Below are 12,542 nucleotides of genomic sequence, written 5' to 3'. Positions count from 1 at the left end.
TTCTGGAAGCGTCCTGACTCACACTCTCTCAGAGCTGATGATTCCTGGGGGGCTCGAGATGCTGCAGGGAGTGGGGGGAGAGGAGACCAAGAAGCTGAACTGGGGGAGGGGCTGATGGCCAAGTCCTGCCTTTGTAGCCCCCACCTGGATCTGGCCCCCCAAACTCTCAGGCCTCCTCCTGGGTCATCTCCTCCCTGTGGGCGTGGAGGTCCCCTCCATGCACCGCAGCGGGCGAGCATGGGCTCCTGGTCGGGCTGGCGGGTCTGTTCCCAGGGAAGGGGGTGGCACCCCAGAGAGCCTGCAGGGACCTGAGAGCAGAGCCTCGGGGTCACCAAAGCCCTGACTCGGCTCGCTCGTCCCCACCCGCGGTGTATGGCACCTTCTCCCTGTGACATCATGTGGCAGCATCCTGTGGGACAATGTTCTAATTCCAACCCCACCCCACCCTGCGTGCAGTGGGACAATGGGAGGGAATGAAGGGCCTTGGGGTGGGGGGCCCCCACCCCCTCCATCCGTGGTCTGGAAGCTTCACGGTGCAGGGCTGACCAAGCACCCACACCCACCCCTGGGCCAGCAATGGGGAGCTGCGGCTTCTGGGAACGTGGCCGTCAGGGAAGGGAGGTGAATGCACAGTCGGTGTCCTGTGGGTCTCCTGTGCTGGTGGCTCCAGGGGAACTGAGATTCACCTGCCAAGCTCAGGCTCCCCTGCTGCCCACCCATGGGTGAAGGCCATCCACCTCCACAGCACCTCCTGGTTGAGAGCCGCCCAGACAAGCAATGACCCACCCGTCGGGAGAGCCCCTGAGCGCGGGTGGGAAGGGTGGCTGTGGCGGGGCAGGTCCAGCTGTGATGTGCGGTCTCCTGTCTTCCAGGATCAGGGACAGGAATGACAACGGGTCTTACGCCCTGTGCCTGCTGCATGAGGGAAAGGTGTTGCACTACCGCATCGATAAGGACAAAACGGGGAAGCTGTCCATCCCTGATGGGAAGAAGTTCGACACACTCTGGCAGGTAGGAGCAGCCCTCACAAAGGAGAAAGCCCACCAGGGAGGTGGGGTCCCAGGCAGGGACCCAGCCAGGCTGAGCTCCTCTCAACCCGCAGGTGCCTAGAGGCCTCGGGCCAGGGGGCAGGGGTGTCAGGGGCACGAGGCTATGGGAGGTCCAGGGCTACTGAGCCCCGGAGGAGCCCATGGAGGGCCATGCTCCCAGGTGAGCCAGGAGCCCTGGCTCGGGAGCTGGGAGCATCTCTCTCTGTCCAGGAGCCTCACCCACCTGCAGAGGGAACCTCTGAGAAATTAACGCAACTTAGAAAGTGGCTCAGCACTTTCTGCTCTTTTTTTTTTTTTAAAGATTTTATTTATTCATGAGAAACAAAGAGAGAGAGGCAGAGACACTGGCAGAGGGAGAAGCAGGCTCCATGCAGGAAGCCTGATGTGGGACTCAATCCCGGGTCTCCAGGATCACCCCTGGGCTGAAGGCAGATGCTTAACTGTTAAGCCGCCCAGGCATCCCCACTTTCTGCTCTTGTTGAGAGATTTTTCAGCTCTGGTCTGAAAAGGGTTTGTTCTTGAACCAACTATTAACAAACTCCAAAACAGCTCCTAATAGGGGAGGCACATAGGGACAGAGAGGTGGAGGACTGACACTGTCGCACTTTCCCATGGGCCGAGGCGAGCACATGCAGCTCATCTTCACTTACATCACAGCCATTATTGACGGTAGCCGTGGCCATGGCCGTGGCGGTGGCTGGCCGTGGCTGTGCTGTGTGCACCATCTCAGCCACACTCCCTATAAATAGCTGGCCTGAGCGACAGCTACGCAGAGCTTCACGTTCCTCACCTGATCGGGCTTGTGTACATAGGTTCACACCCAGCACCTCACATGTGCTCATGGTAGAAAAGGGCGCCACTCAAAATCCATCTGTTTAAGCATCGAGAGCAGGGATTCTCATTCGCTTGAAACAGTGACAACCACCTGCTGCGTTTTGGTTCTTGATGCTATAGTCAGAAAAAAAATACCTCTTTTCTGCACACTGGGTATTATAACATTTGTTCACGTTAGTCATAACCCTGGCATTGACTTGTGCTGAGTGGCCCGTTAGCGTGTGGCTCCTTACCGACCGCAGGCCATGCTTTACCTTAGTGGCATCAATTTGAGCGAGTATGCGACCTGTCGGTACGAGTGCCCCGTGCAGGTCAGAGATGAGGAGGGGACGTTGCATGGTATGAATGTCCTCCCGAAGTCTCTCAGGTCCAAGAGTCATGGATGGTGTGCGTGCACGGGCCCTGGTCCACCTGCCACACGTATGCTTACAAGCTCCGGTGCAGCAACCAGGAGAGCCACCGGGCGTCTCCTGAATGACCCTGTCTTGGTGTGAATTCACACGCGGTGCCAACGTCTGCACGCTCCCTGCGGCGTTACCTGTCTCTCATCATTGGAAACTTCCTGCCCAAGCCTCTCCCAGACTTACCGATTCCTCTGGCCTATCGTGATTGTCCAGCCATAAAACTAAATCCTTCCTGTTGTACATGTTCCAGCCCCAGGGTTTAAGGAAGAGCCTCCAGATGCCAGCACTACCTTCTGTTTTTATAAGCGTGACTTCCTTGTTTTTTTCTAGAGAGCACCATGAGGCAGCTTGTCCCCGGCCCTGCCCCAGGGGCCCGGGGCTATTCCCCTGCGAGTGGCTCCTGGCTGCCCTTGGTGGAATTCCTTACTTTGGAGAAGCAGTCAGCAAACCAGGAACTCAGTCTGGCTGCCTGGCCTGTTTTGGTGTAATTCCTGAAGAAGTGTTTTTTTTTTTTTTTTTTTTTTCATTTCAAACCATGGGTTTTTTAAAAATAAATAAGTAAAGGACTGTGCGACCAGGTATGAGGCCTGGAGAAGCCCGAAATAGTGGCATTCAGCCCCTTCCACTGATGTCTGCCCGAGCAGGGAATCCTCACATGTATGCCCACCTCCCAGGCAACCCCATTCAGCACATTGTCAGAAAACAGAAGATACTTTTAAAATATTTTATTTCTTTATTCCTGAGAGACACAGAGAGAGGTAGAGACACAGGCAGAGGGAGAAGCAGGCTCCCTGTGGGGAGTCCGATGTGGGACTTGATCCCAGGACCCCAGGATCATGACCTGAGCCACAGGCAAACGCTCAACCATGGAGCCACCCAGGTGCCCAAAAACAGAAGATATTAGAATGACACTGGAGAGCCAGGTGGGGCACCTCACGGCTCTAGGGACCTTGATACCTCCAGCCTGAGAACACACGATTACACTCAGCAGAGCAGGCAAGGCTTCCATGTCTTCTTCAGAAGCGTGTTAGGGCCAGTCACACTGCAGTGGCTGTTTAGACAGTAGATCCTACCACATTAAAAGACAACTTTAAAAAAAGACAATGCTTCCTGGAAGGATGAGATAGATTCACTCAGGGGAACCTGGCTGGCTCAGTCGACAGAGCATCTGACTCTTGGTCTTGGGGTCATGAGTTCAAGCCCACCTTGGGCATGGGACCTCCTTAAAAAAAAAAGATACATACTTTTTTTTTCATTCAACAAAGATTCACCCAAGCACATAAGTTTTAAGAGGAGAGATGATTCAGGGGCAGGATCCTTAACTGAAAAAGGAACCAATAAGCAGATAAGGAAGAGGTACCAGATACGAAGCTTCCAGGTTGTCTGAAGAGGAAATGTCTGTAAGAAAATGGGAAATACCCAGACTGTGTTTTTATTGTGTAAGTTTGAGGAAGTATAAATACTTACTTGCCAGTCATTAATTTTTTAATGAACCAGTTGGACATCATGTGTCAATTTTCTGGGAGCCTTCAGCCAAGAACAGTCACGTTCTGCCCCTGGGTCCCAGCTCTGCTGTCTTCTCCCTCAGAGTGCCTCAGGAGTGGGCAATGTGTCTCATTCACCTTCCTTTGCCTTCGGTCCTGTCTGGAGGCTTAGAATGTTTGTTGAATGTCTATGTAAAGGAGTAAGTGTTAGCATGCAGAATTTGTTTTGATAACATCGCACAGATGTAAGAGAAATAAACAAATAAATGGAACTTGCTACCGAAAAAGAAAAGAGGGAGGGATGAAGACATGGATGGAGGGATGGAGAGATAGATGGAGAGATGGATGGAGGGATGTATGGAGAGACGGATGGAGACATGGGTGGAGGGATGGGTGGAGGGATGGATAGAGAGATGGATGGATGGATGAAAGGAGGAATGAATGGAAGGATGGATGGAGACATGGATTGAGGGATGGATGGAGACATGGATTGAGGGATGGATGGAGACATGGATGGAGAGATGAATGGATGGATGGAGGGATGGATGGAGAGATGAGTGGATGAAAGAGGGATGTAGGGAGAGTGGGGCAAAGTCCAAAGGGGAGATGGTATGTGGACTCCGGTCCAGGATGTGAGTCCAGGGCGGGAGAGGCATGAGGAGGGACCAGGACCACCTCCCAAGGAAGCATGTTGTATTGTTCAGGGTGTCCTCGAGTCACATTTAAGATCTTCAAGGAGAGTTGGCTACTCCAAGTAGGATTTCCCCACTTCTGCCTCTGCTGTTCATGGCTCTTCTCTCTTCTGTTTCAGCTAGTGGAGCATTACTCTTATAAACCAGATGGGCTGCTAAGAGTTCTCACAGTTCCATGCCAGAAAATTGGTGGGCAGCCAGGTGAGTCCCTGACCTTGGTGCCTCAGTCTCTGGGGTCTTGACAGTAACCAGCCTAGCTTTACATTCAGCCTGTCCCAGATCCAGGTGGGATGAGGCCTGGTTTTTATTGGTTGATAAAAGATGATGTTGGATAACTCCAGTTAATCAAGCTGGAGCTGATCGCTCTTAGTTCTCATGGTGCAGGTGAGGACGTGGAGTGAAGGAGGATGAGGAGCAATGGCTTCTTGGGCGAGGCTAGCTGATGGTCAGGCTGGGTGATCTGCAGCCGGGGAGGGAGCTGCTGGGTTTTGGGGCTTCAGCCATAACTGTCCACGTTCTTTCCACCCAGGAAACATCAACTTCGGAGCCCGTGCGCCCCTCCCCGGTGCCCATCCTGCGGTGAGTGTCACTAGAGCTGGCCCCGCAGTGCAGCTGTATGCTAGCTCAAGGAAAGGCACGGTTTAGGGCACAGGGTAGCCGTGACCATTATTTCTGCCACACTTGATAAACTGGGACTGAGGAGCGTCAGCTAGAATCAACTTACTCTCAGTTCCAGTCTAGCCAAGTTCATTTCTTCGTAGGTTAGACCCAACTACCCAGTATTATGCCTTCTGGCGGGTCTGGGAAATGATGTGCACGATCCAGGAGACCGTGCGCCTGGTTGCTGGAGTGAGTCTGCTGTGCCAGATGTCCCACTGAGCTTGTCCGCCCGGCTCTCTTGGCTAAATCATTGTCAGCAGGAGACTCGACCTTTTGGGTGGCACGGGTTTGATGATAGTTTAGGGTAAGAAGTGTGGGGTGGGGTTGGGATGCTGAGCAGCATCAGATGAGAGAAGCCTCTGGAGAAGGCTGAAACTCACCTCTCCCTCCGTGTCAGTAGGAGGCCAGAATGTGACCTATCCCAACACAGGCCCCCGAGGAGAGAATTCTGCTTCCACAAGCTGACACACAGATTTATACTCGGAGGAGGAATTGGGTCCTGCTCCTTCCTGGGGACCTCAGTGTAGACGGTTGGTGTCCCTGAATGCCATCTATAAAGCATGAAAATCCCCGTCATGAGCTGTGTGCTCCACATCTCCCTAGTTGCCAACTAACCCTTAAAAAGCAAAATCTGCAGAAGCGGGATATATATTCTGCCCTCAGGAAGGACGATTGACAGCGCACAAGCTGCACCCACATGGAAGCAGAGAGGATCTCCGGGAGACAGCACCCATGCCCAGATGGGGGGAATTGGAATTTGCTAAAATACCAGTGAACTTTGGCACCAGCATCTAAACTATAGCACCTGTGTGGAGTCATCATTTTATTTTACCCTTTATGGGGCTTTGGGCTGGGCAAGTCTACTGGCACATATAAGCTCCATGAGACAGATTTATTTTCCTCCAAGGTGGTTGAACGCCTAGGGCCGGGAACTCTTTTTTTTTTTTTTTTAAGATTTTATTTATTTATTCATGAGAGATACAGAGAAAGGCAGAGAGAGAGGCATAGGGAGGAGAAGCAGGCTCCATACAAGGAGCCCTATGTGAGACTCGATCCTGGAACTCCAGAATCACGCTTTAAGCCAAAGGCAGACGCTCAATCACTGAGCCACCAAGGCATCCCAGGGTCGAGAACTCTTACCAGAGTATCAAGCCCAATATGCAGCCGTGCATCACCCAGTAGCTTCAAGAAGTTAGATGTTTTGGAAAATCTTGTTATTGACTGTATATCAATACATATGGGAAAAAACGCGCATGCGCTATGTGTCCAAATCAATGAATTTCCCCAGATGCCATGGAACCAGGACCCAGAAGGAGTCACAACATCAGACACAGAATGATGTTCTGGCTCGAGTTTGTGATTTAGTAATCTATATGAAACAGGCTGTCCAATGTGACAGCCCTAATTTTATAGCTTTCTATGGAAAACATAAACCAAAATATGTGTCCAGATCCTTCTGCTCAGGTGGTAGGCTTTTCCTGCCGGAAGCATCCCTAAGGATCAAGTGTGGCCGGCGGTGAATCTCCCCAACAGAGTGTAGAGGGGGGTTGGCCGTGTGATCATAAAGCGAGATGAAGTAGCGTATCACCTGTTTGCTTTTCTGAAACACTTACTCTTCCTCTTTGCCGTTATGGTTTCTAGACATGGTCGGCGGGTGGAATAATCTCAAGGATCAAATCCTACACCTTCCCAAAGCCTGGCCACAGAAAGGTGCTAAAGCATCCCCTGTTTGCTGTCCCTGATTGAGTGGTAGGACTGACTCATGCACAGCGCCTGCACCCCGACCTGGCTGTCCTCCCGGCTGCCCTCCATGTGCGCTGCGCTGACCCTGTGTCCTGCTGCTACGCTCCTGCATCTGCCATGTGTGGCCCCTCCAGGCAGCCTGGCCCAGGCACTCGCTGTGCTTTCCATGTGGGTCCTTGTCCCTGCCGCCCATCCGCCGCCGCCGCCTGCGTGCTCTCTCTGCTAACTGTGCACATGCAAGTCACTTGGGGTCGCGTGGGAGGTGGGAGCTTCATGTGGGAGATCCTCCCCAGAGCAGGCCAAGTGACTTCCGCTGCCAGCATCGCAAGTTGCGGTGCACGGTATAGCTGGTTACATAAACTACATACAATGGGAGGGGTGCTGGGGTTTTGTGGATGCTGCACAGGGGGGCACTGCAGGCTGTTTATTTTATTTTGTGGGTACCAGGGGCCATGGCACCTGCGTTGTGCCTATAGATTTAGAACATGGAGCTTTCTATAGAACATGTGTAAAGACAAATGTGGAATTCGAGGATTAGAAGCACCTCGTTTCTTAAGGAGGCAGTTGGGTTAATCTGTGATGCATTTTTGTGTTTGGCCAGGTGATTGAACAGTAAGGGGAAAAACGAAGGGTTTTTTTTCAATGATTTTTATTTATAATGAATTATCTCCACATATATGTGTGTATATATAGATAATATGCATGGATTGCCTTTCTTTCCCGTTGTGCTTTTATCATTTGTGGTAGAAAGTCGATTCTCTTATTAATAATTCTTTCCGTGTTCATACCAATTGGCATTTTTTCCAAACATATCCATTGCACAATTGGCATCAACTCAGTTGCCTAAAGTACTTGCTGGGAATAACATCCCTGAGATTTTATTTAGGAAGAGTTTTCCACGTGGCCAGTCAAACTCAAGGTCCTCCCAGTTTGACCACAGAGCAGACAAGAGGGTTTACCCTGACAGTGGAGGGCAAGGTCTCTGATAAGCCAGAGTGGAACGGTTGTCTAGTTGAACATCACGTGGCCAGGTGATGTGGAAAGCTCTCAGGGAGCGTCAGCTAGGATGTGGCAGGGCTTTGGGGGAGCGCCAGCGGGACTGGCGTGTTAGGACCGGGCACCAGGTTGTCAAGGTAACACATTCCCTGTGTCTGGTGCCCCTTCGGCCCCACTGCTTGGTGTTTGTTTGAAGCCACCAGGACCAGTAGGTGATTGAGGCTGTGGCTCTAAAGAGGTTGACAGCCACCTTGCTCCGTAGCAGAACTCTTGGCCTGCCACCTTCCAGCCTGTGAGGCCCAGCAATCCTGTGGGCATTTGTCCCTTCCCTTGGGAGAGGGCTCCATGCACTGCCAAGACAGCACCTCATAGGCCCATGGCCCAGCTGCAAAGAGCTCAGATGGACACCTGTCAGCCGAAGTGATTCAGAGCATCTTCTTTTCAAGGTGGTAATTACAAATTTCATTCTAATTAGTGGCTTTGCTCCCATGGTTTGGCAGTCAAACAGAAGATGCAGGAGTGTTTAACTGAATGTGGCATTGACAGTTTCAAAGAACAGCTCTGGAAAGCCTCAAGTCTCCCCAGAGGACTCTCAACTGATTAAGCTAGACCCACCCAGGATTGTCTCCCTAACTTAAATCAACGAATTAGGGATTTTAGTTACGTCTGTAGAATCCCTGCATAGCAGTAGCAGGATGACAGTTTTTTTTATAAATTCATTTTTTATGGGTGTTCAATTTGCCAACATATAGAATAACACCCAGTGCTCATTCCATCAAGTGCCCCCCTCAGTGCCAGTTTGATTCGATCTTGGAGGACCAGACCTCAGACTAGCCACATGGACACATCAAAAAATCAAGAAACAGTAACCCAGCCTGGCAAGGAGACAAGACTCACTGCCACCCTGTCATGGTTCCGAGTAGGCTGAAGCCAGCTTACATCACTCACAGCAACTGAGGAATATCCAGAAAAGATGTAGTAGATGTTTACACTAAAGTCTATTACACTACCTAAAGTATCAGTAAGACCACCTAAAATTAAAGAAGTATCATCAAAGGAAATAATAAACTTGGAATAAGTATCAGCAACGGTGATACTCTGCAAAGTTAAGATCTTAAATATATAAAGGAATTTTTACAAGTCAATAAAAGTCTTCACGGGGAAATGGCAGAGGATGTCAGTAGGTCGTTTTTAGCAAAAGCAAATATAAATAGGAAAAATGTAGGAAAACATAAACATAGGAGAAGCTGCTCCCTTTCATAGTATAGAAATGCAAGCTAAAACTAGGTGCCCCGTTACATCCACCTGTGAAGTGGACCCAACTAAAAGTGACAGGTTGTGCAGCAAGAGCGTGGTGAGCAAGCCCTCCCGCACTTTGCTGGAGAAGTGTGAAATGATGCAGCCTCCAAAGAAGGCAAGTTCATGACATCCATCCCAAGGAAAATCACGTGTGGCTTTTTGACTACGGTTTCATTTCTAAGTGTATTATTCTCGCACTTGTGTGGGATCATGTGTCTAGGAAGGTGTTTATTCCAGCCTGGTGTCCCTGACAAAGTCTGGAAACCAAAGTCTGTCACTGGGAGACAAACCCACGGTAAAATTCACATCATGGGAGGCAGCTGAGGTCTAGAATTATTTCCAAAATCCAGTGCTAATTACAACAGATATGTGCTGATATAACGTAAAATATTCTGCAAGAAATACAGAAACACAGTGGTAACGGTAGTTGCTGTGAGAGCACAAAATCGGGGTGTCAGGGAGACTCACATTCCTGTAAACCCCACTGTGCCTTTCTAAATTTGTACCTCTAGAATTTAATCATTTTTTTAAAAAAAGAATGAAATATTAGAGAGTAATAATCTGGTTAATACCACAAAAATACTTTTCTGGCCAAAAAAAAAGGTTGTTGCCTATTTTTAAATTTATAACAACTTTGAAATATTCAATTTGAATTTTCATAAATGCTGAGAATATCTGTCAAAGAAGGATTGCATGATGGATTTAATGTATTTTAATTGTCAATCAGAAATATTTTAGGGGAGCTGGTGTGTTTATGTTTTTGCAAATTAATTAAGCAGTCGCGAGAAAGGACTTGCAGGAATTGTGTCCGAGAGCCCATCTGTTCAGATAAGGTGCAAATGACTCTCTTGAGTGTGTTTATTTGATTACTGTACATAGTTGTTTTTAATAATTCAGGCCCAGAAAGGACCCACCAGGACTTGAATTAATTCTAGTGTGTGGGTAGCTACTGAAAAGTATGTTTTGACTTGAAGAGGATTGTTAATTAGATATTAGAGATTTCATGATAAAAACTTAAGGGCAGGCCTATTTTAAAGTTTTCCTTAGATATTAGGAACACTTTGGTCCTTAAAAAAATATAAATGAAGTTAACTAAGGAATGTATGATTCACCCGCTCCCCTTCCCTGCAAACACTCACTAAAAACTGGACGTCCTTAGCTGCGTGAAGGCCCTCCCGATACTAGGATGGGAGCATCCTTTCTTGCTTCGTGAAGGAAATTGGCCGAGTGTGAACAACAGCATCTTTATGGATCACACATCAACCTCCTATTTCAAAGGCGAGCTCCCTGTGATGCAACACAGCACTCACCTATAGCTCAGTGGTGGAAATGTGTTCCAGAATTTCAAATTAAAGCCCATTTTTCATGCTCTAGTCCAACACCTACATGGATGATTGGGTTGTTTTAAGGCTTGTATTTAAATGCACAGTTCACTGGGTTCGAGTTGGAAGAGCAAAAGGAGGAAAACCGCGTTGTGAAGTAAACACCCAAGCAGTAGGGCAGACCCTGGAGAAAATGTGTCACCAGGTCATTATCATTCGCTTAATTAATTTGCGAATACATAACCTGCTGCCCTCTGCTCCTCCGGTTAGGAGATCCATGGTGGAGGTCGGGTGGTGGTTTTTGTGGTCCTAAAGCAAACTCGGTATCATTCCATGCCCTTGGCCGTGGAGGGTCTGCACTGGACTGTGGGGCCTCGTCCCCATCCCCCATCCCCTGCCTTGGGACCACGGCCACTCCAGCAGAGACCAGAGTGGTGTACGGCACGACAACCCGTGTTCTGAGCCCACGGGCTCTCCATCGCTACAGCTATGAGTCGGATGTGTCATCTTTGCTGCTACTCTGCGAAAGGTCTGTCAAAAAGCCCAAGAGTGAAGGTCTAGAGATGGATATTAGGACACACCACGATGCTCCAAGATCGGGAAGCTGAGTTACCTGTTGTCTCCAGTGGAACATCTGGTTCACTTCTGAAGCCCGACTTAAAACATAGGCACCTGGGAAGGGTGGAGAAAAAAAACAAAACAAAACATAGGCACCCAAAGGGTATTTGTTGAACACATTTCCATTTGCAGTTAAGCCTGGCCAGGAAGAGGTCAGAGATCATAATTGTGGACCTAACTTGGTCCTTTTATTATTATTATTACTCTGTAATAACTTATTTTACCCCAATTTATAAAACTTGAGAAAAATCACGAATTGTTCTTTGGGAGGGAGAACACGAAGGTAGCCAGTGCCATCTAGTGGTGGCCTGTGAGTTTGACCATCAGTGAACATGGGAAAATGCACCTGCTCCCATTACATTCACACCTTATTCTCTCCACGGAAAAGGTGATGGTATCGACCGGGGCATAATAAATCATCAACTATAAAGCAGAAAGAATAACGACAAAGGATATAATAGACCAGCAACGTGTTTTTCATTAAATGAGATTTCATTAAATGTTAACGCTCATCAGTACACTTATAATTCAGCATCATTCTTTGCAACGTCTTTGAATTCTTTTCAACGGGGCACTCGATCCCAGAGGCTGTTTGGTGCCGTCCAACCACGCGGCACATCCATCCAACACGTTATGGCAGACGGAACTTGTGTTTTGCACCTTTACCTTCATCTTAACATCACCGCCACCCTGTAATTAGGCACAACAGAAAATCTTCCATGTCTTGCAAAGAACATTCTCCTGAGAGTGCTGCACAGGGAGGGGATCCAGGGGGCCTGAGGCAGGGAGTGGATGTGGTCAGTGAGGGACTTGTAGGGCTCAGCCAGGCTGCGGGGGCTCGTAATGGCACAGGGTCTGCGCGGGCACTTTGGCTGGCAACGGGCTTGCCTGACCTTCCAAGGGAGACCTCACCCAGTTTCCTGATCCAAAGCCAAGGGTGAAGAGGGGTGAGCGCCACGCTGCCCATTGGAGTGTGCTTGACCCTGTCTAGGGCTCGAGGTTCAGTGTGTCTACTGCTACCAGTTCTCATTCACTCTTAATGCTCTGGTGGTATCCTTGTCACTCTTTTACACACTCCCACCTCTGTGCTGAGGTCCTTCCCTACAGGTTTCCCATGTCAGGTCATTGCATTCTGGCTTGATCTGTGCAGTCCTGCTGCTCTGGAGAGCACTCACGCAGGGCAGGGCAGCAGCATCCCCCAGATACCCTGTCCTAGGTGGGCAGGGGGTAGACCTCAAGGCCAGGAGGAGGGGTGCTGGTGGCCTCTCCTTGTCTATGACAGCCAGTCCTGGGGTCCTGAAGTCTCATCTTTGGATCTCAGAGTTTCCTCCCTACAGACATCAGAGACCTTGAAATGATTGTATATGTGAACCTAACAGAGGCTATTTTTAAAAAAATGAATACTGTTTCCACCTTCTTGGAGTTTGATTGCAGCTGAGCA

At 49.3% G+C, this 12,542-nt stretch overlaps 1 protein-coding gene across 4 annotated transcripts in view; it reads left to right on the top strand.

Moving 5' to 3' along the window:
• Window positions 1-12,542, top strand: part of SYK (spleen associated tyrosine kinase) — an 83,523-nt gene that overhangs the window by 45,804 nt on the left and 25,177 nt on the right. For 3 of the 4 annotated variants that reach the window (XM_041746494.1, XM_041746496.1, XM_041746498.1), the window contains exons 4-7: window positions 873-1,011; window positions 4,583-4,664; window positions 4,993-5,042; window positions 6,765-6,833. In XM_041746494.1, the coding sequence (XP_041602428.1) occupies window positions 873-1,011; window positions 4,583-4,664; window positions 4,993-5,042; window positions 6,765-6,833 (340 nt within the window). The remainder of the gene's footprint in view (window positions 1-872; window positions 1,012-4,582; window positions 4,665-4,992; window positions 5,043-6,764; window positions 6,834-12,542) is intronic. The other variant, XM_041746497.1, reaches the window with a different exon arrangement.

Source organism: Vulpes lagopus, chromosome 2 (genome assembly GCF_018345385.1).
Source record: "Vulpes lagopus strain Blue_001 chromosome 2, ASM1834538v1, whole genome shotgun sequence".
Taxonomy (NCBI): domain Eukaryota; kingdom Metazoa; phylum Chordata; class Mammalia; order Carnivora; family Canidae; genus Vulpes; species Vulpes lagopus.
The sequence above is the reverse complement of the archived record's forward strand: the minus strand, read 5'-3'. Positions and strand labels throughout refer to the sequence as shown.